A 22865-nucleotide genomic window follows, 5' to 3' on the forward strand; every position below is an offset into this window, starting at 1 on the left:
AGTGCCAACTGATTAGCAAAAGAAACATTTTCTATGCCTACACAAACAGAGGCAAAGAATGCTGAATGAGTTAATGTTTGAACCACTTACACATTACTTTTTCTCATTTTAAGTTACTCTTAAAACTTAAAAAAAAAAAAAATTCTCTTGGACAGAACATTTACCATTAGAAGAATCATTAAGTGTGTTTACTGATTGTGGAATTAATTTTTATTTTTTGTTGAATGATTAGATGAATTTTATTTCTCCATTAGAGTTATTCAGAATGGTTTTCTCTCTACATAAATGATACTCTTTCCTGGATTTAAGGTTCCATGTTGCAGACACTGGAGAAATTTCTACAAGGTTGAATATTCTAATATTCTACAGGTTGATTTGACTCCAAAAACAAATGAAATTTATTTAAAATATATGGGGGTAATCAGGGTTAAGGTTTAATGAACTGGATTAGTTCATCCAATATGTTCCCTGATAATTCGTGAGTTAAAACAAAAAAAAATTTTTTTGGCTGCACCTGAGGCATGTGGAAGTTCCCAGGCCAGGGACTGAACCTGTGCCACAGCAGTGACCACATCCTCTGCACTGTCAGCACTGGATTCTTAACCTGCTGTGCCACAGGGGAACTCCCCAAACCCAAAAACTTTTAGACAAGCGGTCTTTAACTTGGGAATCACGAAGCCTCTAACTAGCTGCCAAAATTCTGCATGACTGTATGCTTGCAAATGTTCCTAAGAAGATGGGTGTTGGTCAAATTTTTAAATAGGTCCACAGCTTTTAAAAAATTAAGACCAAAAAAATGATGGCTTCTCTGAGTGAAGGTGTACTTTCAGTAACACACGCCTCTTATCAGCATGGCTGGATGAAAATTCCACTTGCCATTTATACTATATTTACCTTGACTTTCTGCTCTTCCTGTATCTAATCCATCACTTTCTGCCCTGTTTAAAAATCAGCTACTTTTCCTTGACTTTTGTCAACCTTTAACTTATTTTTGGTGAATAACTATTTATGTTCAGTTTAAACAGTTCTCTCCTGGTTCTGAGTGTTTCAAGTTGCCCTGAGGAAGAAGTTAAAAGACTAATAGAGCCAAAGTTTAGTGAGATTCTGAATTGCTGGATTATTGATGAGATCTCTTTGAAATAAGCAAGAGTGAATTTTCCATTATAAACACTGAATGCAGGTAACAATTGAGAACAGTTTCCTAAGACCAATACACTGCAATAATATTTTCCCTTCTATGTTGTAGATAACTGCTCACATTAACCTTATTCCACCAAACACAGACTCTTTCAGGTTCCATTAAAAACGTACCGCTAAATCTTCTATCAGTTTATCTTCAAAGTAATGTTCCTCTGTTTCAATCCAAGACTTTTCATAGCCCTGAAGGAAGAGATTGACAGCTCGATGCCTACAAGATAAGCGCAATTTCAAACAGAGAGTTAAAAATTAAATTGTAAAAGTATTCAGGAGTGCTCTGACACTGATCTGTGCACTGAAAGAATAAAATAAAAATTAACTTCCTACCCTGGACTGGAGAGGCCAGACATTGCAGTGGATAGAGGAAGGGTTCTCAGATCACATGCTGACCTGCATTTAGTCATTTCTAAGTTTTGTGGCATTGGTCAAGTTATCCAACTTTGTCAACTTTTGTTTCTCTCATTTAATTATTTTAAAAAATTATAGTTGATTTACAATGTTGTGTCAATTTATGCTGTGCAGCAAAGTGCCCCAGTCACACACACACACACACACGTATTTTCTTATATTAGCTCACTTTTCTCATTTATAAAACTAGGATAAGCCCATCTACACTTTCAAATTTGTGAGACTTAAGCTGAGATGAAGAATGTAAAAAACACTGGACAGCTAGCTGCTCATTAAGTGGTAGCTCTACGACATAAAATATCTCTGGATAAACAATGAGATGAGTATCAAGAGAGGAATTATTAAGTGTTCTAGTTAACGTTAGATATCAACCCTGAGGAGTACAAACCTAAATGTATCTTCACGTGAACTTATGGGCATATATGTCCCAAGACTCAATCCTGGAATACTGATGGTAAATGGTCGCTTATGAAGTAAGGAAGACCGGTAAAGACTGAAAGAATAAGTAAACCCATCATGAAGCTGAGCAGAGATATGGCTAAAATCATACTCTTAGGACAAAGGATAAGAAGAAGTCATGGCAGTGAGAGAACATCATAAGAAAAGAAGAGCAGCGTTCAAATGAGATGGTGCCACTGCAGGATGGAACACTGAGCTTAACTACACCAAAGGTGGGTGAAGGGGTCATAAGACACAAAATTAGACAGGTTTACAAAGGCTCTTGAAAACAGGGAAAGGAACTGAACTGACAGTGCAGCTGGATCCATCAGAATCCACCATAAATCCTTGTATAGGAGAGGCTCGAACTTATTTGTACATCAGAATGACTGGTGGAACTTCTACATAGTACACCTGCTCAGCCCTCAGAAATTTAACAGGTTGATGCTTAGATATTTCTTAAAAGAAAAAAGCACTGGAGGGAGTTCCTGTTGTGGCTCAGTGGTTAACAAATCTGACTAGGAACCATGAGGTTGTGGGTTCGATCCCTGGCCTTGCTCAGTGGGTTAAGGCTCTGGCGTTGCCATGAGCTGTGGTGTAGGCTACAGACTCAGCTTGGATCCTGCATTGCTGTGGCTCTGGGGTAGGCTGGCAGCGACAGCTCCACCTAGATCCCTAGCCTGGTAACCTCCATATGCCATGGGAGCAGCCCTAGAAAAGGCAAATAGACAAAAAAAATAAAAAAATAAAATAAAAAAGCACCGGATCTGAGAACCACTGGAATAAGGGGTACAATTTTGAATATGTTACATCAGAGAGTGTGGAACAACAGACTCTGTGACATTGTAGAAACTAGCCTGGCATCTGCTGCCATCAACCTGATGTGAGGCAGTAAAGTGACATGAAGGAGGGGCCTTCAACGGAAGGACAGTAGAAGTGAAATGGTTCAAAGAGCAATGTGATAGCACTTGAAGAATGACTGTACAGGAGGGGTCAGAAAAGGAATAAGAGTATAAATTCAAGGTCGATGTGCAGTCTGACTAAATTGTGACCCCATGATTGAGTCAGAAAATTTAGAAGCAGCATGTTGTTTGAGGAGGAAATGAAATATATTTTATACTCAGCGAGTGACTAGATGACAAGGAATTTACCTGCCTTAGGGAAAGGGAAAGGTGTGATGTCCTATTTGTTTTGCTTTGTTAGTGGGGGGATTTTTGTTTTTGTTTGTTTTTTACTCTCTGACTTACATTATTCCTTCATTCAAACACTTACTAAAAAAAAGTCCGTGTTCTAGTTGCTGGGGATATGAAATTGAACTTGGCTCTAAAGGAATGCAAAGTCTGAAGCAGAGACAAATAGCCAAATACTCCAGGAAAGTGCCTATAATAAGAGATAGGTAAAAGTGTTCTAGAAACAAGTAAGAGGAAGCATTCAACTTGCAAGATGTAGAAGGGTGTGGCTTGGTCAGAGATGTTCCAGAAAAGAGATGCAGCTGTGTTGAGCCCTGTTTAACAGTCATGAGGATGATGCCACTTAAATAAAGCTCAGTGTGGGAAAGAGTGGTTTCTTAGAAGAACCACAAAAGGTTGAAATGCACCCTGGGCCAGACTTCAATGCACTGGGTTACTTGTCTTTTAACAAGTAGGTCTGCTGCATCTCTAAGAGAAGGTTGATATGTCTGTCAAACATGTTTACCCTATTCCCGAAAATTAGTTCCACGTCAGTTCTCCTCCCCAAAGACTAACAACCACAAAAAAAATTAAACCACAATAAACACTGATTGTGTCACATTCAGTTCTAGGCACTCCATATACCTTGACCAGTAAATAACCTGAACAAGTCTATGAGGAAAATTTTATGGTACAGTTGAGACTGTAACAAAGTCAGGTAAAAAACTTGACTAAGGTCGTGCATCCATTAGCTCAAAGGTCAGGATTCAAATCAAGGCAATCTGGCTGGGAAGGATGAGATGCTAATTATTCTATCCTGCCTCACAAATGTGAGCAGATCCTCCTTAGTATTTAAAGGTCCAAGTCACTAAAAACAAACATATGGTCACCAAAGGGAAAGGGGTGGGATAAATCAAGAGTTTGGGGTCAATAGATACACACTACTATATATAAAGTAGATCACCAATAAGGTCCTATTACATAGCACCAGGAGCTATAGTCAATATCTTATAATAATCTATATGGGAGAAGAATCCGAAAAAGAATATTTACATATATGGATAACTGAATCTCTTTGCCATGCATCTGAAACCTACATAACTATACTTCAATAAAAATAAAAAATAAAAGTCAGGGGGAAGAATGACTTTAAACTATCATAAACATTAAAGAAATTCTGACCTTGGCAGATTATATAAAGGAGCCATCCGGAAGCAGGCGACCACTGCCCGTTTCCTCTGCTTAGAGAGTAGTTTGTGCCACACAGCCTTTTTAGATCTTTGAGGGTGCTCCACCTGGGGTAGGATAACACAAAGACACACCTGTTTAAATCCCAAACTACCCTCAATAATACGGTATTAAATAGCTGCACCTTTTAGCTAAAAACTTTTAGAATCTCAATTCCAAAAGTACTTTACAATTATTATGGAAGAACTCATGTCTTAAAAGTTACCCAATGCTAAATTTGGAATTGTTTCAAATGTTACTTATTTTCCTTAGTAAAAATGTAATATTTTCCCAATAATGTGTACCCGAGAGGCTATGTCATCTTTAAAATCAAAGAAATATAAAACCATTCTAAACAAAATCATTTTGCATCCTTTTCAGAATTTGGTTATGGTGCCAAAACACATCTTCTGCCAATGCAAACAATTAACCTGTTCTTCTTTATGTATCCATTTTCATGAATTTTATTCTAAGAGTTACAACAGTGAACACTTAAAGAAAATTCTATTGAAAAGTCTATTGTCCCTTAATGTAATAGGATGGAAAGAAGATGACGAGTCTCCATGAACACATTACTAGGATTAAAAGAGTTTTATTTTGCAAAAATGTTAAAATATGTAATTATTTTGTTAGATAGGAACAAATGAGAATTTGAAAGTTGCAGTAAATGATGCAAGCAAGCTATTTTTTTTAGCTAATGGTGTTTGGAATTTTGAGAAGAAAAAGAGATTAATTATAGGTATTAGAGAGAAAAAAATCCCAACATGTCATTCTGCAATAATTAGTAATTTCTAGGCAATTGAACACTGTACTTCCCAGACTGTAATATCTCCGGCGCATACATGTAGATTTCTGGAAGAAATAAAAATGCTATGTTAGCTAAAAAAGTAAAACTATTATTATCCTTTGCAGTAAAAGGTGAAAATATGGATGTCTGAAGAAAACATTAAGAAAGTCTGGATTATAGCGGTTTGGGAATTTTAACAAAGCAACTTGTATAATGTGAAAGTACTTATTTCTGTGATCTCTTTCCTCCACAGGATCCATAAACACTTTTGATAATTATCCAGTTCAATATGATTCTTGGTTATGTTAGGCAAAATATAACATTGTTGAGACTCAACACTGTATATGAAAACAGAATCAAGGGTAGTTTCACTCAAGTAGAAAAAGGCATTCTGATCAAAATGGGTGACAGTCAACAAACATAAGTACCAAGGTGTTGAAGATACAGAGGTAAACATCGTAGAAAATGTCTCTGCCATCACGAAGCCTACTGTTTGGCAGAGTATTTTATCACTAAAGAAAGATCTTAAATAGTGAGTTTTCCTGTAAATTGAGTCAATAGATGTTGGTAAGATCTGTGATCCAAAAGTGACACCACGGTGTGGTTTGTCACTGTCCGGGTGTGTGAGGTGTTAGCTTGATGAGAGTTTGAGTATTAGAAAATTCCAAGGGGACGGCTTACTCTCCTGAGAAAACGTACCAGACGTACAGTATAAAATGTTCATCTGCAAAGGTCGCTGACACTTGACATAAATGGAATGAAGTATTTCCTGTGCACCCACTGTTTTTCCACCGTTGCTGAGTATAGCAAGTGGAAATATTCTTTGCCAACTATTCTATGACTCATTTACAAATGAACATTAGAAAAGAAGCATGAATTCTACACTCAGCTATCTTCCACTTTTGTACTCTTTGATAACTGAGGAGTTCTCTTACTCATGTTCTTAACATTTTGAAGACTACCTGGCCTTAACAAAAATCTGACCCTCTTACCTTTTCCTAGATGACTCCTACTCCTTTAAGGTTTACACAGGGATCATCCTCATCACGGCTAGACTAAGTCTGGATTCCTTTGATCCTCTCTTCAGTATATTTTGTAACCTATCACACCTGCATCATTACATATTTGTCTTTAGGTCCACATCCTCTACCAGAGCATGAGCCACTTGGGTAGGGGACAGAATTCAACCCCCGGGGACCCACAGAGCTCCACGAGGCTGCCATGGGGTAGTGCATGCAATAGATGTTCACGGGATAAACAGCCACTTGGCAAAATGAATCTCACTACTCACAAATGACATCATTCATTATGACTGCATATATTTATGAACATAATGTATTTATGTATAATAAAACATAATCAGATTTCAATAAACTTCATTTAATGTAGCTGTGAGTCATCCAAGCAAATCCAGATATGTGCATGAAAATCTGGAAGAATTAAAACCTCACAGTGCGTAATCCTGCCAGAAATGGTCCTCCAGTAGTCATTTAATTAACATTGAATAATGTTCTTAAATATGTATATTGTTCTGGAAAAACAACTCTTTTGACTTTATAGAGAACTTAACATTTCGTGACCTCAAATCCTGTCATCTGCTGGTTGATTATCACATATTTATTTAATATTTCAGGAAAATATTTAGGGAAATGTTAAGTTCCTAAAGTAATATTATCGGATGTTATACTGTTAACATCATAATATTACATAATGTAAATACATATCAATAGCCATATGGGTGAAGAGTATCCTAGTTTAATCTTATTAGGTGTGGGATAAACTGCATGGCACTGGAGAGGTTATTAGCATGGGGGTGGTGGCAACTGAGTAAAAGCAAGAAGGAAATTAAGAGGATCCTACTTTACATGATATCCTTGGGTTATTTCACTGGCCAGGGCAGGGATGGGAGATTGTCAGATAATATAATATGGGAACCAAAGAAACATGTTTATTATTGCTATGCTTATATGTTCTGCAAAACATTCAGGGGACAAGGTTCCTGAGATGACGTGGGGAATTTGATGATTTCATGTTCAGTGTGAAGTAACCATCCCTCCACGTCAGGTAGGTACTGTCATGGAGACCCAGTGACAGCACACTGTGGGGTTTACACTGAGTACCCTCAGTCTGGTGTTACTGTACTGAAGGACCTCATGAGAAACAGAGACTGTCTCTGTGTTGCAGATATTTTCCCTAAGCCAGAAGATTGCTTGTTCAAAAATATAATTCACCAATTGATAACTTAGTTTCAGATATTCTTGGCTTGGAAATTCTTGAGCAAATGTAATAAATAAGAAAATCAAGCATACAGTGAGCTTTGTAGTCGAAAATAGAATACAACTGCAAAAATGATCTAAAAACACTATTCTTAAATGTTTTTTATAGCAATGCATTGCTCTTCTCTGAATGTATTTTATTCCTGATCTTGAGAAAAATTAGCTCAGAAGTATTAAAAGGAAAGGTGAAGCAAGTGACCTGAAATTCAAAGTTCAAATATTAGACCAGTGAAAGACAGTATCTCAAATATGTTGTTATGAGCAGTAATGAAAAATAATAGAAGTGTAAGACTTTTGAAATCAGAGTAACACCTAAAAATTTTGCCAGAATGGTTAAAAATTAAGTATATAATCATAAATATCTGTTTAATTTGAAAAATATTTTTAAAAGCAAATGAAACAGAGGCCTTGATCTCCCCAAATACACTATCTACGTACTGTTACAAAAAATGATAAGATTGCATGATGTTCATTAGATACTAAGCACTCCTGAGTCACAGAATTTTTGCAATGAATATGCTGAACATAAGCATATTTTGGCACACTTAATAAGTTAACACACATCCTTTTTAAACATATTTTCACATGCTTGAGGCCAATGAGATTGAGTCAACACAAAGCCTAACCTGTTCAAGATGAAAAAGCACATTTGCTATATCCAAGACTCTTTCCACTGTCTTTTCAGGATCTGAAGTGTCCTCAGTCCTGTTGGGTAAGTCTTTGTAAAGAGCCATCTGCCATCTAATAGCAGGATCCTCCAGCTGCAGAAAAAAGAAGAATGTTGAAAAAATGCAATATAAAGAGGGGAAGACCCATTTTTGAAGAGTCAATCAATAGCTATTTCTTCAGCAGAACACAGGGTCAAAACATGATGCAGAGATCAAGACAGAGAATTATCTTGTCCTCATGAAATTTATCACCTGGCAAAGAAGACAGACATCCAACATATATTTACAATGGTGACAGGGGCTACTAGAAAAAAATATAAGGTACCTTGAGGTTTAACCTAATCTGTTGGTGGTTGGAAAGGTTTCCCTAAACAAGTGAAGTTCCAACTAGGATTAAGGATAAGCTGAAGATGGTCAGGGAAAGGAAAGAGGCAAAGCTATCTTTTCTCCTTCTCTTTTCCTTTCACAGTCATTTTACTTATTTTTTAAAATTTGTTTTACTCAGAGTTGATAAACAATGTTGTGGTAATTTCTGCTGTACAGCAAAGTGATTCAGTTATACATACATATATATCCTTTTCCATATTCTTTTCTGTGGTGGTTTATCATGGGATATTGAACATAGCTCTCTGTGCCCTATAGTAGGACCTTGCTGTTGATCCATCCTATATATAATAGTTTGCATCTGCCAATCCCAAACTCTCAATCCACCCCCCTACCCACTCCAAGCTGGCAACCACAAATATGTCCTCTGTGAGTCTGTTTCTCACAGTCAATTTATATTTAAAAACATAGGGATACTATACTACATCAGAGCTCAGATGCACAGAGACAAAAGTATCAATTCATATAAACCAATGAGGTCCTATAAAAATCATATTCTTATAATAAAGGAATCTATAGGCTTTCGATATGAGTGAAAGTTATAACTGAACTCTGAGTGTTTTTAAGAAATACTAGTTTAAAGCAGAGAAAGTGACAAATACAAGCATCTTTCGAGGGAAAAAGCAATTCAAAGAAATATGGAATAAGAACAAGCTAAGGAATACCGTTATTTCTCTTCTTCCATTAAGTATTTCCTTTAAAATTGGGAGATGGAGAGTAATGAAGCAGAAGTAAATGGATATCATCCAAAACTTCAAAACTCCAAGCCTGGGAAAGCTAGTTTGAAATGTTAAAAATAACTTTCATCTGGAGGCAAACAGAGACCAAGCTTTGCATACTGAGTGACTTGTCAACATCACTTGTGCTTTGATAAAACAAAATGTTCTTTCTCCACACATATCTTTTGCATCTCAGGACTCTGGTCCTTTCAGATTTTATTCTTTCTAATACAAAATTACTGCCTTTTGTCCCCAAGATTACCAGTACATTACAATGTACTCAAGAAGGCGCGGGGAACAAAGGAACTCTGTTTTTGCAAGTCTATATATTTCCATAATATGGGGGCTTAACTCCTAACATCAAAAGTATAGAATGAACTGTCAAAAAGAATAAGTATCTGTTACCTCTTTACTTTCAGGTCTCATTCATCTGAAGGGGAAATCTTGATGATAAAAGTGCTTCTTTTCTGTTCTTCTCTTTCTTCCTGACTCCACAACATAAATTGTCAAAACTATCCCTACAAGTAACCTCTAGAATATAAGGAAAGAATTTCCTCCTGCTTACTCAAGACATAGTGTTTTTATTTGACCAGTTCCTGAGAGTGGTATAAATCCCTTCTTAAGAGGTACTGACTACTTCCTGTCTCTGTTTGGGACCAGAGTTCTCAAAGTGGGATCTTGGGTGCCTGGGAATCTCTAGACCCTTCTGTGCACACATGATCTCCTCAAACACCCATGAGTGTAGTATAAACGTGAGGTGCAGCTGGAAGCTTTATGAACATTTTGGAGAATGTTCAAGATATGTCTGCTACCTGCAAAGAGATCATGCTCTCATAGGAATTACTCTCCTACTCTGTTAAAATTACGATGAAATGGATATCTGAGTACACAACAAAGTGCACATGAAGTTTGCACTAAATCATATTTGTGCATCATGAATATTGTAAAAGCATGTTGCACCTTTACCACATTATATTCTGAAATTTTAAAAGAACATGGTTTGGATCTTTGGAAAGAAACATTTTAATACCTACAAAGGGATACATTATACTACAGGCATGACTTTTTGGCATTTGGACATTTTTAATTAATAGAAAAATCCTCAGAAAGGACATCAGAATAGAAGCAAATAGTTGCATCAAAATAATAAATTGCTAGACTGCTCACATTACCTAACAGGTCTTGTAAACAAATGACTAGCTTACCCTCTAGTGTGAAACCATTTCCCAATAATGGTAAATGCTTTGACTACAAAAACTACTTGGAGCAAATTTTTTACCCACCATTAAAATGTAGGTGCTAAGGAACAGATATGTGTGTATGTATAGCTGAGTCACATTGCTGTATACCTGAAACTAACACAACATTGTAAGTCGACTATATTCCAATAAAATTTTTTAAAAAGAATATTCTTTCAAACAGAATAAAATACATTTGAAGAAAGAAAGAGAAAAAGTAGGTGTTATTGATCCAGGGAGGCAGGGCCCTGGATGTCTACACCTGCACCTTATGGCCTGCATGTCTACACCTGCACCTTATGGCCCTGAGCTCACAGGCAGCCCAGGTACTCCCCTACCAGGGGTGCCACCAGGTGCAGTTCCCATGCTCTGTGCTCTTCTGCTTCTTTTGCTTGGCCCTCTATGAATTGCTCATCCAGAAGTTCTATGTCTTTCTGCTGTGACAGGCAGGAAAGGGTCAGACTAGCCATCATGTATTTTGAAGATATTATTTGGGTGGGACAGAGATTGTTACAAGGGACTTGGGCTTTAGGAATGCCAGTTTCTGTCATAGAACAGTACCCTACAGGTCTTGGAAGAACTCTTCAAGAAACTGATGTAACAGGTATAAAGCTGGTACTTCCAAAGCCTGTATTTGGTGGTATCACCAGAAGCCTTAAGAGCTTCCTGGAGTCAGGAGTGTTGTGTTACTTGGCGTAGAAACTCAGGTGTGCATCTAGCAAACAGCTCTGGAGCTCACTGGTAGAGGCATCGAGGTGCATGTTGTGGCTGACACACATGATCAAGAAGTAGAATGGACAGGATGCTTGCTCTGGAGGGTCTGGCCTATAGTAGGGTCATAGCGACTACAGGTAAGGTTGTTCTGCTATAGCTGGTGGCTGATAAAGACCATCCGAAATTCAATTAGGGCAGGTGCTCCAGAGTTGGATCTGCTTTCCAAAGTATAGAACCTTGAAAAGGACTGGTATGCTCTCTGCCAGCAGGTGACAGGACCCTAAGCCCAGAAAAGCTCTCGTCTCTACCAGGATTACAATGTTACAACACAAACTGGCTCCTTTTTTTACATATCTTAGTAAAAAACTTAACCAGTTAGACCATTTGTTTCCCAGCATTTAGTTACAACTGTCAAAGTTGCCACTCATCTTCTTTTTATGTTAATATGCTTTTATTTATTTAAAAAATTATAATGCAGGTGTCTGGTGCCCGTATTGTCTACACCATATACACGAATCATACTTTCAAAAGCACATAACTTTTTCTTTTCTTTTGTGGCCGAACTGTAGCATATAGAAGTCGCTGGGCCAAGGATCGAATCTGAACCGCAGCTGCAGCAAAGTGGGATGCTTTAACTCACTGTGCTGGGCAGGGATCCAGCCCATGCCTCTGCAGTAACGGATTCTTAATCTACTGTGCTACAGTGGGGACTCCCAAAAGCACACACTCTTGTCACATTTTCTTAGCTTTTGCATAGTAAAGACAGATCTCCCAGTAATGGTTTGACTTCTGCATTATTGTGAGATGTATGTTATAATGTTAATGTGTATTCAGTGCCTTTACTTTACAGGTTGATTGAGACAGGATTATTATCTGAGAATTTACAAACAGGACTCTGGATCACCTTACTCCTTTTACTCATAATGCAGTAAACTTGTTAAATTCCATTGGTTTAACCAGATGAATTATGTTGAGTGATTACATATATTTCTTAATTATGCTAATTTTCTGATTCGGCTCACCATCACTAATTCTCTGATAATATTATCTTTTTTTTTTAACAGAATCTTTTACCTAGAAAGACAGATTGGGTCATTGTTTAAATTTTGTAAACAGATAGGATGACTTGCAAGCCATATAATTAGTGGTGGACTGTTTTAAGATCTTTGACATATTACTTCAGCTGAATAGCTTTATAACCATCTTGAATATATCTTCTACTATTCACAAAATTTAGCACAAAGATAAAAGCTGAATAAAATGTAGTTTTAAAACATCCATGTTTTTGTTTGATATTTTTTCCACCTACCCTCCAATTATTGTTAATGCAAAACATTAACAATAATGTTAATTATTGGGCTCAGTAATGATTTGGTAGCATTAATTCTGTAGTCATTACTACCCCTTAATAAATTTATTTTCATTAAATACATATTATAGTAGGGTGTTTGTTTTTGTTTTTGTTTTTTTTGTCTCCTTTTTTTGAGAGCCACACCTGCAGCATATGGAAGTTCCCAGGCTAGGGATGGAACTGGAGCTGCAGCTATTGGCCTACGCCACAGCTATAGCCACGCCAGATCCTATACCACGGCTCCTGGCAATGCCAGATGCTTAACCCACTGAGTGAGGCTGGGCATCAAAATTGTGTCCTCATAGATACTAGTCAGGTGTGTTAGCGCTGAGCCATGGTGCGAACTCTGTATCATATTTTAAAACTTTTCAAAAAGTATGTGAAATACGGAACATCACTGTCTTTTCTATTAAAGCAATTAAAGAATAAAAAAGTAGGTGTTCTCTTAGTTTCAATTCATGTTTCCCTTCTAAATGTACACTGGCTTTCCTATTATGGTAATTTTTACTCTCTTCTGCGACTCAAATACACGTATTTAATTTCTAAGCAAGAAATGTAAAAATTTCAAATTCTTATAGACACCTATCTCCATGTCCCAAAGGTCCTCAAATTCAGCTATATGAAGGAAATTCTCAACCTTTACTTCAACTGGTGACATCTTTTTTTTTAAAGTTTAACAATCTATTTTAAAAACAGTTCATTTGTTATCATGAGAATCATTAACACAAAAGGATTTTCAAGCAAAGCAGGATAACACGTGATTAAGATAATATATTTTCACTATCTTATTTGTTAAAGTCATGTTATTTGTGGTACTATTTTGAAGAGAGATTAATGAATTTATGCATGCTAAATTGAATGAATGCTTTAGAATAATAGTATTTGGCTTACCTTGCCTTGTAAGTGAATATTACTACGGATTATATCTCGGACTTCATCCTCAGTGTCTTTCTGTCAAGAAATAAATGTTACCTAAAAGAAGTCTTATAATGCATCAGCTGTGACAAGTCAACAGGAACAACATAAATTGCTTTTGAAATCATTTATGTCCCAACAAACAAATTTATAGAATTTAATACATGCCACAAATGCAGGGCCGTCTCTCTCAAGATAATATCTTGATGGTGCTGTGACAGGAAACAAGACAACCACGTACTTTAACTCCACCAGAAGTGCACTCGACTCAGTGGAAGTGAATTTCCAGTTCACAACAAGTAGGGCACAAGCATGTTCCCTTGGGTTCCAAGAGAAGCAGAGTTCTGCCATTCTGGGAAATCTCCATGACATAATTTTTAGCACCCAGTAACATCCCCAAAGTTACCACAATAATGAGGAGCATACTCTGAGAATCAAACATTAGGCAATACCCAATGGGTCTGAATCTCTGCAGCCCCTCTGCCCCAACCTCCCTTCAACTTGCTCATGGTGGGGTCTCAAACTCTGGGTATGCAGAGAGGTGCTTCGGTGTGGGGACACAGGAAGGAAAATACGTCCTCCAATTTACGTAAATTTAATATAGCCACCCCAACGTGTATTTTTAATTTTTTTTTATTTTTATGGCTGTACCAGTGCAGTATGGAAGTTCCTGGCCCAGGGGCTGAAACTACACTGCAGCTGTGGCAATGCCAGATCCTTAACCCACTATGCCAGGCTAGGGATTGAACCTGGGCCTCCACAGCAACTGAAGTCCCTGCAATTGGGGTTTTCTTGTTTTTGTTTTTGTCATTTTGCCTTTCCTAGGGCTGCACGTACAGCATATGGAGGTTCCCAGGCTAGGGGTCCAATTGGAGCTGTAGCCACTGGCCTATGCTCAGAGCCACAGCAATGTGGAATCCAAGCTGCGTCTGCGACCTACACCACAGCTCACAGCAACGCCAGATCCTTAACCCACTCAGCGAGGCCAAGAATCAAACCCACAGCCTTGTGGTACCTAGTCAGATTTGTTAACCACTGAGCCACGACGGGAACTCCTGCAGTTGGATTCTTAACCTACTGTGCCACAGTGGGAACTCCCTGATGGGTATTTCTGAAAAAAAATTGCATCCTCTCTGTGTGTAGCCACGAAGAAATCCTGATGACTTCCATCTTAAAGCTCGCAAGGGAGGAGAGCTGCTGATGTCAACATCTAATCTACCCACAATCAGCACAACACATTATGCTTCTGACACTGAACAACTGCCCTTCATAAATCTGCAGGTGACTTCCCATCCCAAATTTTATATAAGACTATGAAATTCATTTTTTTCCACTACCAGCGACTTGCCATCTTTTCTATTTGATTTCTGAATATGCCCTGGAGGTGACTTACATAATTTAGAAATAAAAACAGTCTCAAAAAAAAAAAAAAAAAGGCAGTCTTTGTATCTGTATCCCAGGGCCTGTGCAGAAAAATTGCTTCATGAAACATTCAATGCAAATAAAATATTAACATAGAGATGAAGGAATCAAACACTTGAGGGTCTGGAGGTCAAAAGATCACATTCACTGGGAGGAAACGGAGACTTACCAGACTAAACCGGTTTTTGGCCAGAGCGATGAGTTCCTGGTCCCCAGGGGCACAGATGTTCAGGCCGATGGGCAGGAGTCGCTTCAGAGCTGCCACGATAAGCGAGGTCTGCATGGAATACCGGTCCCCTTTGCGCTTCATTTTCTTCCTTTCCTGATCAGAAACAGCTGCCTACAGCACCAAGATAAATGTTAGAATCTGCAGGCACATCTTATCTCACAGAACTAATGCACCTTCTCTAACTTAACTGCACTTTTCTCTTTGCCTCTCAGGATCGCTTGCTGATTTTTTTTTTTTTTTTTTTTTTTTTTTTGCTTTTTAGGGCCACACCAGTGGCACATGGAGGTTTCCAGGCTAGGCGTTGAATCATTGCTGCAGCCACTGGCCTAGGCCACAGCCACAGCAATGCCAGATCCAAGCTGCATCTGCGACCTACACCACATCTCATGGCAATGCCGGATCCTTAACCCACTGATTGAAGGCGGGGATCAAATCCTAACCTGCATCCTCATGGCTACTAGTCGGGTTCATTAACTGTTGAGCCACAACGGGAACTCCTCTTGCTGAGTTATAGTCCTACTGTCAGATACCCAGGCCAATAGAATTCACTGGTAGGCATTTCTATATGATTGCCTATGAACATTGTAATTTTAGAGAGGCAAATGGATATATGACAAATCCATGGTAATTTCAGGTATTTTTGTTTTGTATGTTTTATTTTCTGTTTTATAATTTTCAGTGCTTAAGAGGAAAAAATTTAAGAGTAAATGATTTTTGTTTCGACAAATGTTTGCTTTGCAATATGCACATACATACAGTATATATCAAACGCTCACAAAATACATTTGCCTTTTATATAGGTTGAATGCCTGTCTCCCAGTGCCTTAATCCATATCAACTGGAAACAGACAAAATCATCCATATTATATAAATATTCAGGATTATCTCTGGACAAACTGTTTACAATTAAGTATAGCCATGACATGTCAGGGTTCTCTTGTAATTTTGCTGAAAACCATGCTTATGCCAAGGTCATTGTAAACATAAATGACAGAGTCTAACTTTCATTGGGTAGTGAGTATTTTTCTTTCTATTAAGAGGACATGTTCTAATGTTAAAATTAAAATAATTGTCCCACATCCACTTCTTTGTGCATCTTAAATTTCTTTGTAGTAATAAATCAAACACTCAAGATAGTTTTATGATGATATGTTGTAATATCAGAAGAGAATTTAATATACAAATGATTTGCTTTCCCCGAAAGCAGGTAAAATATGTCAAAATGTGATGTTGAAAGTTCTTGCATAGTGAAAGTATTGAAACAATTGAAATCATATAGTGATGGTAGCTGACATATTATGTTACTATTATAATATATATTATATAATGCATTATATCATTACATGTATAGTATACATTGATATATTAAGCCTATAATATCTGAACCATAGTAATAATAACCATATTCACTTTCCAAGGAGATATACTTATTGCATGGATTCCGCTTTTATCTGGACAAGTGCTTTTTCTACTAAATTATTCTCAGCAAACTTAGTAGAAAAAGCACAGTGAATAATTATTAAATTCATTAAACCTTAAAATAATGAATCAGTGATTTTAAATGACCTCTTTGGTAAAAGGAAACATAATCACAGTGATAAAAATAATTACCCAAGGAGTTCCTATTGTGGCTCAGCAGTAATGAACCTGACTAGTGTCCATGAGGACATTGGTTCGATCCCTGGCCTTGCTCAGTGGGTTAAGGATCTGGCATTGCCATGAGCTGTGGTGAAGGTTGCAGACATGGCCCAGGTCCCAAATTGCTGTGGCTGTGGTATAGGCTGGCAGCTGCAGCTCCGATTTGAGCCCTAGCCTGGGAACTTCCATATGCTGTTGATGTGGCCCTGAAAAAAAAATTTTTTTTTAATTACCCCAATGAAGAATCACCAACCTAAAAATTAAATAAATTGATACAAATTATGCAAATATTTCTGTCTAATACTGGTAATTTAGTTTTGGCAAAACGATGTTACTTAACATGTTAAAGTCTAAATTTTACTGGTGTTGTTTTCTTTGGTTTTTAACTTACAAGTTCTTTTGATTTTACGGTTGCAAAAATAGAAGTAAGTAGAAGAAACTTATACCTGGTTTGGTATTTATATATATTTAAATGACCTTATAATACAGACAATTTAAATCAACACTAAAAGCAACTCTATATTGCTCAATTTTGAGAAACACTAGATAAATCAATTCCTGCTTATGTTCAAAATACAATCTTGCTTCTATACCATAAGAAATCTGTAAACTGAAAAGAAGTTAATAAGTCTGTGAATATTTATGGGTAATACAGTCCACTGCCAGTACGAAGAAGTTAAAGATAGAAGCAATCAAATATTCTCATGTGCATCTACAGTGGTTTTGTGTGGCGCCTGTCTCCTCCCCAGACTATGGCTCTGTTAGAGAAGAGGCCAAACCTATTGTGTTCCTTTTCCTCTATGCAGAACCAAATGCTGTGCCTTACTCATAAGGGCTATTCGACAATTTACACAGAACTGCTGGAGCTACTGAATTTGCATATTTCATTTTCAATCTATTCCCTACCCTTTGAATCAGATACAAATACACAATGACACAGTCAACATGGAGGTACTGATGAAAGAAATGTTCATATACTGAAGTATAGGGAAGTCATTCTGACTTATACATGATTTAACTTAAATTTTATGCTAACCAGAACAGTCTGTTTTGCAGCCTGTCAAAATGCATCGTACATCTTATTTAACCATTAAAGAAAAGAACGCATTAAAAAAAATCAAACAAGTAACTGGTTCAGGCATCCAAAGGGGAGCCAGGTGGCCACTGCAGATATGGTTTCAGACTTGCTTCTACATCACCGAGAACTTGAATTTTCTAGACTGTATCAGACTCAAGGGCACCACCAGCTGATCTCAAAGTAGTATCTCCTAGAGGCTTCCAGCTGCATCCTTAAGGTCTCAAGGTCTCCCCTGGTAACTGTCATTTCAGACCTCAACCAATCCTTGCTGAACAAGCACACTTATTTCTTGCCAGCTCCAGTTATAATTCTTGACAAACAACTTATGTAATTTTGTGGCATTTGCCTTTATAACACTCCTTCATTTTAAATGCTTCTTGAATCTGTCTCCCAGGTTATAGTCCTCAGCTTGGGTCAAATAAAACTCTTTTCTATTCCTATTATTAGACTGTTTATTGATTGTTTCTGTCAACAAAGGAGAAAAATAAATGCTCTTAAATCGATCTCTCTCTCTTTCATACACACACCTCAGCATATACACACCACAAATATAGCTCCAACAATTTCACATAAAGTAGGCTAAAAATTCATAGAGAATCAAAAAAAAGGGAGAACTCTCTAATACTCTTACAATGAAATAGCCTAACCCCCCGAAGAATTTATGATTTTTAAAAATTTAGATACATTAGGTACAAAAATGAGCCTATTCATCACAAAGGCAAAAGATGCCAAATTTCAGTGAGAATGTGGAGGAAAGGGGACCCTTGTGCAGTGCTGGCAGGAATGCATATTGGTTCAGCCACTGTGGAATGGTATGGATGTTCCTCAAAAAATAGGAAAAATAGAACTACCAAAGTATTATGATGGTCGTACCTGCAGCATATGGAAGTTTCCAGGCCAGGGATCTATCTCCTAGGATAGAAGTTGAATCAGAGCAGCAGCTGCATGCCTATGCCACATACATTTGTGATATAGGCCACAGGCAACTTGCAGCAACCCTGGATCCTTAACCCACTGAGCAAGGCCAGGGATCAAACTCGCATTCTCATGGAGACTATGCTGGAGTCTTAAACCAGTGAGCCACAATGGGAACTCCGTTATGACCAATTATATATGCAGTGGCCTCTCTCTGGGCTACATACATTTTGCTTTAAGTCAAAATGAATTTTCCTATCCCAGATTACCATATTCCAAATTTGGAAATGGTGCTCCATATAAAGAGTGATTACCCCTGCTTGTGTGACTGGCTGAAGAGTGATAGGTGACTACATGTCCTTTGGTTTGTGTTTGTTTGGTCTCAATCTCTGTTCCAAAGGAGTTCCTTTTCCTTCACAACTCTGGGGTGGATTGCGGGGTGTGGATCTACTGGCTGCTACTGGGCCTCAGACAGATGGTCTGAGGTCCTACCACAGGAATCCCTGAAGCTCTCTGCATCTCTCTGTTCTTGGCATTTCATGGGAGACTATTTCTCCGTTCACTTCAGCTGCAGATGTAGGACCTCTGACCACCCTACTTGCTGTCCATTCTTGAAACTAGACCTGGAACAGTATAGCTTTTTGGGAGAGATGTTACTTATCCCGTGACTGCCTTCCACTTTTGAATCCTTCACACCCTCCTTGGTCAGAAAGCACCTCAGTAATACTGAGGAAACTGCAGTTATGAAGTCACTATGCCCAACGCAGTGACTCAGTTCTGTCCATATGCTGAAACACATGCACACTGTGATTCCTTTAGTAAAACAGCATATGTAACATGTTAGTTTATGTGACTCCATTATTTGAACTGGGAACTTTATTTCTAGGGAGAACACTTATTGTACTTACACAATATAAAATGTCAAGCATGTACACAGGCAAAAAAATAAAAAAATTAAAAACAAGGAAGCAAGGCATAATTGCTAATTTCTAAATTTCTCATCCATAGTACTGTTTTTTGCTATGTGTCTTGTCTCAGAATGTTAGCAGTCATAGGTAAAAAGATGCAAAGAGTTGACTAACTTTGTGGGAGGGAAAGGTTAAAATTGAGATGCTCCTATCCATTCCTTTCTATTCTCTCCTGGAAAGAGTTGTAAACATTACTATGAGTCAGTGCTTGTATATGCCTTAGACTAGGTTGCAGGATGTACAGCGCTTTGCATGTATGCTTTGGGAATCGCTGGACTAGGAATGATGGAAAAGAGGGAAGAGGATGTCTATACAGAGGTGTGCAGACCTCTGCTCTCAAGACCTTTAATTTATCCTGAGTTGGATGATACCCTGGGGTCAGCTGTCCTCCCAAAGGAAAAACTGATCCCTGATGTCCTCTCTCTATGCTTTTGTTAACACTGCCCTGAAATGAGCACATGCTGACAAAGCAGCGTCATTTACTGATAGTCTTCCACTCAGAATACCTGTGAAAGGTATACTCGTAGTATAGCATTTTCTGAAGGAGCAGCTCCTCACTCTTCAGGCTCACTGTCAGCCCAGAAGAGAGAAAATTTATCATCTTTTATGAATGCTTCAAGACCACAGTGGCACAAAAAGCCAAGAGCTGGTCAGGTGTCCAAGGCATTCCAAACTTCAGCTGCATTAACTTTGAATTCATGTGTAATAGCGTCAAATACATAGCATTTACAACTCTAAGACTAGAGTGTTCGGTGATGCTATCTTACTGTCCTGGTGGTTGACAATGAAGCACATCCTATGGACTTGAGGGACTTTTAGGGACTGCTGGGAGGTACTCCCACAGCATCTCTCTTCCCATTATTTATTGAGTTGGTAGAGACTGATTTCCTTAAGTGCCACACTATTTTGCATCTTTGGCCATTTGGCAGTATATTTTGTGTGTTATCCCACAGAATATATTCATTTTCCTTATTATTATTATTATTATTATTATTTTTGTCTTTTTACCTTTTTCTTAAGCTGCTCCTGTGGCATATGGAGGTTCCCAGGCTAGGGGTCGAATTGGAGCTGTAGCTGCCGGCCTATGCCAGAGCCACAGCAATGCAGGATCTGAGCTGCATCTGCAACCTACACCACAGCTCATGGCAATGCCGGATCCTTAATCCACTGAGCAAGGCCAGGGATCGAACCCACAACCTCATGGTTCCTAGTTGGATTCATTAACCACTGTGCCACGACGGGAACTCCCCTTCATTTTCTTTTTTAATGGCAATTTAAGAGATCAAAGCACGAATTTTTCAGTGTTTTAAAAGAAAGTTCCTCCCTCCCCCAAAAATGAGTGATAGAGAAAAGGAAAATCTCCATTTCATATGAGAACCTGGAATTCATCACATGGTTCTTAAACAATGCAGTGGATTATTTTGATGTATGTATATATTTTACCCACATAAATGTGTATATATATACTCTTGATGGATACATCATACTAATTATATGTCTGTTATACTGATGGGCAATTTTGTGAGTATATGCATATATTAAGCATCTCTTTTTATTCTGATGCTTTGATATCTTGAGGCCATCCTGATTCCTGACTGGTCCTCCCAGGGCTACACAATTTCTAGAGATAGAAAATTACTTTCCTGCAAGCACACTTTCATAATATATAAACCCAGAGTCCTTCTTCTTTCATCACCTCTTTTACTTGGAACCTCAATCCATCTGCGCTCATCACCCAGAGCTGGGTATCAGACAACTAGGCACAGCCCCTACTCCCTAGAGCCCACTGAAACTAGCCAATCCTGCATACCCTGCCTCACCTGCTTCTTCCAATGGAAACCATAATAACGTTTCTTGTCTACATCTTCCCCTCACTCCTGCCCCACCACTGACCCTGTGTGTCACTATGACATGCTGTGCCTTCTGTTTCTGGGGAACTGTGAGTAAAAATTTCTTCCTCCATGACAGTCACTGCTGTGTCTCCACACCACACCACACCTGAGTCAAACAAGTCCCAGGTACCCTTAAAACTGTGTGTGTGTGTTCAATCAGTAAACGATATCATCAAGTCTTTCAAATTCCAGTTATAAACCTCCACAAGACCTAAAAAAAAGTACCCACTAATTCAATTAATGAACATTATATTCAGATATTTTCTAGAAAGTGAAACAGATTATGGTAATACCTTTGACATCTTTGACTTGGTGTCCGTAATAAGGAAAGACATATTGTTGATTTCATTCTGTACCACGAAGTTCTGCTCTTCTCTTTTGAAATTCTGAGAAGTTCCAAAGGAAGTTGCAATTAAAACCACAAAGATAAGAAGTTCATGTAATCAGAGGCTACACAGGACCCCAAAGTTTCTACAGAGCTAAGTAGTAATTTGATATATAAGACTTATAAAGAAAGGAAAAAATAGCTGTTGAATATCCAATGAGGGTGCCTGGCTAGGGGCAACAATTCTGGGAATTCAATACAAATGCATATGTCTCAAAGATGGAAAAACTCAGGATCAGAAAATTTAAGTAACAAAGTCACAAACCTACCAAGGGGTGGAATGACTACTCCAATCCCAAATACCTGGTAAAAAGCATATTGTGCTATTTGCGGATAAACAGATTTTTCTAAAAACATCTGCGACAATAATGCAACTTTCTACTCTGTCAAATATTTTACTTACTTTTCCAAAAACCCTAGCATTATTTTATTCACTTTTAACTGGCAAACATAAAAACTCTGCAAAGCCAAATGTTTGGGCAGCGATAGTAGTAAAAGCAAATACAGAATGAAAGCAAAAATGAGCACACAGTTTTAAAAGAGAAATTAACGACCCAACTGCATGTTCTCTTTTTTTTTTAGCTTTTTAAAAAAATATTCCTTTGACCACACCCACAGCATGTGGAAGTTCCCAGGAGGGATCAAACCTGCACCAAAGCAGTGACCCAAGCCACAGTACCAAATCCTTAATCCAACACCAAATCCTTAATCCACTGAGCCACCAGGGAATGCCTGTCTTCTTTTTTTAAAATGAGCAAAACCCAAATAAAATAATTTCATAGTAAGCATATAAATATGTTAATAATTGACGAATAATAAAAGATTTTGTATGAAGGATACTGAATAG

At 37.9% G+C, this 22865-nt stretch overlaps 1 protein-coding gene and 1 pseudogene across 2 annotated transcripts in view; one reads left to right on the top strand and one right to left on the bottom strand.

Moving 5' to 3' along the window:
* The window catches only part of RYR2 (ryanodine receptor 2), a 775249-nt gene that overhangs the window by 105712 nt on the left and 646672 nt on the right, over positions 1-22865 (bottom strand). For both annotated transcript variants that reach the window (XM_047762364.1, XM_047762363.1), the window contains 7 exons: positions 21927-22019; positions 15083-15253; positions 13468-13527; positions 8129-8263; positions 5256-5291; positions 4395-4507; positions 1312-1408 (listed from right to left, as the gene is read on the bottom strand). In XM_047762364.1, coding sequence (XP_047618320.1) covers positions 1312-1408; positions 4395-4507; positions 5256-5291; positions 8129-8263; positions 13468-13527; positions 15083-15253; positions 21927-22019 — 705 coding nt within the window. The remainder of the gene's footprint in view (positions 1-1311; positions 1409-4394; positions 4508-5255; positions 5292-8128; positions 8264-13467; positions 13528-15082; positions 15254-21926; positions 22020-22865) is intronic.
* On the top strand, positions 10807-11458 carry LOC125116807 (isochorismatase domain-containing protein 1-like; annotated as a pseudogene).

Source organism: Phacochoerus africanus, chromosome 15 (assembly GCF_016906955.1).
Source record: "Phacochoerus africanus isolate WHEZ1 chromosome 15, ROS_Pafr_v1, whole genome shotgun sequence".
NCBI classification, from domain to species: Eukaryota; Metazoa; Chordata; class Mammalia; order Artiodactyla; family Suidae; genus Phacochoerus; species Phacochoerus africanus.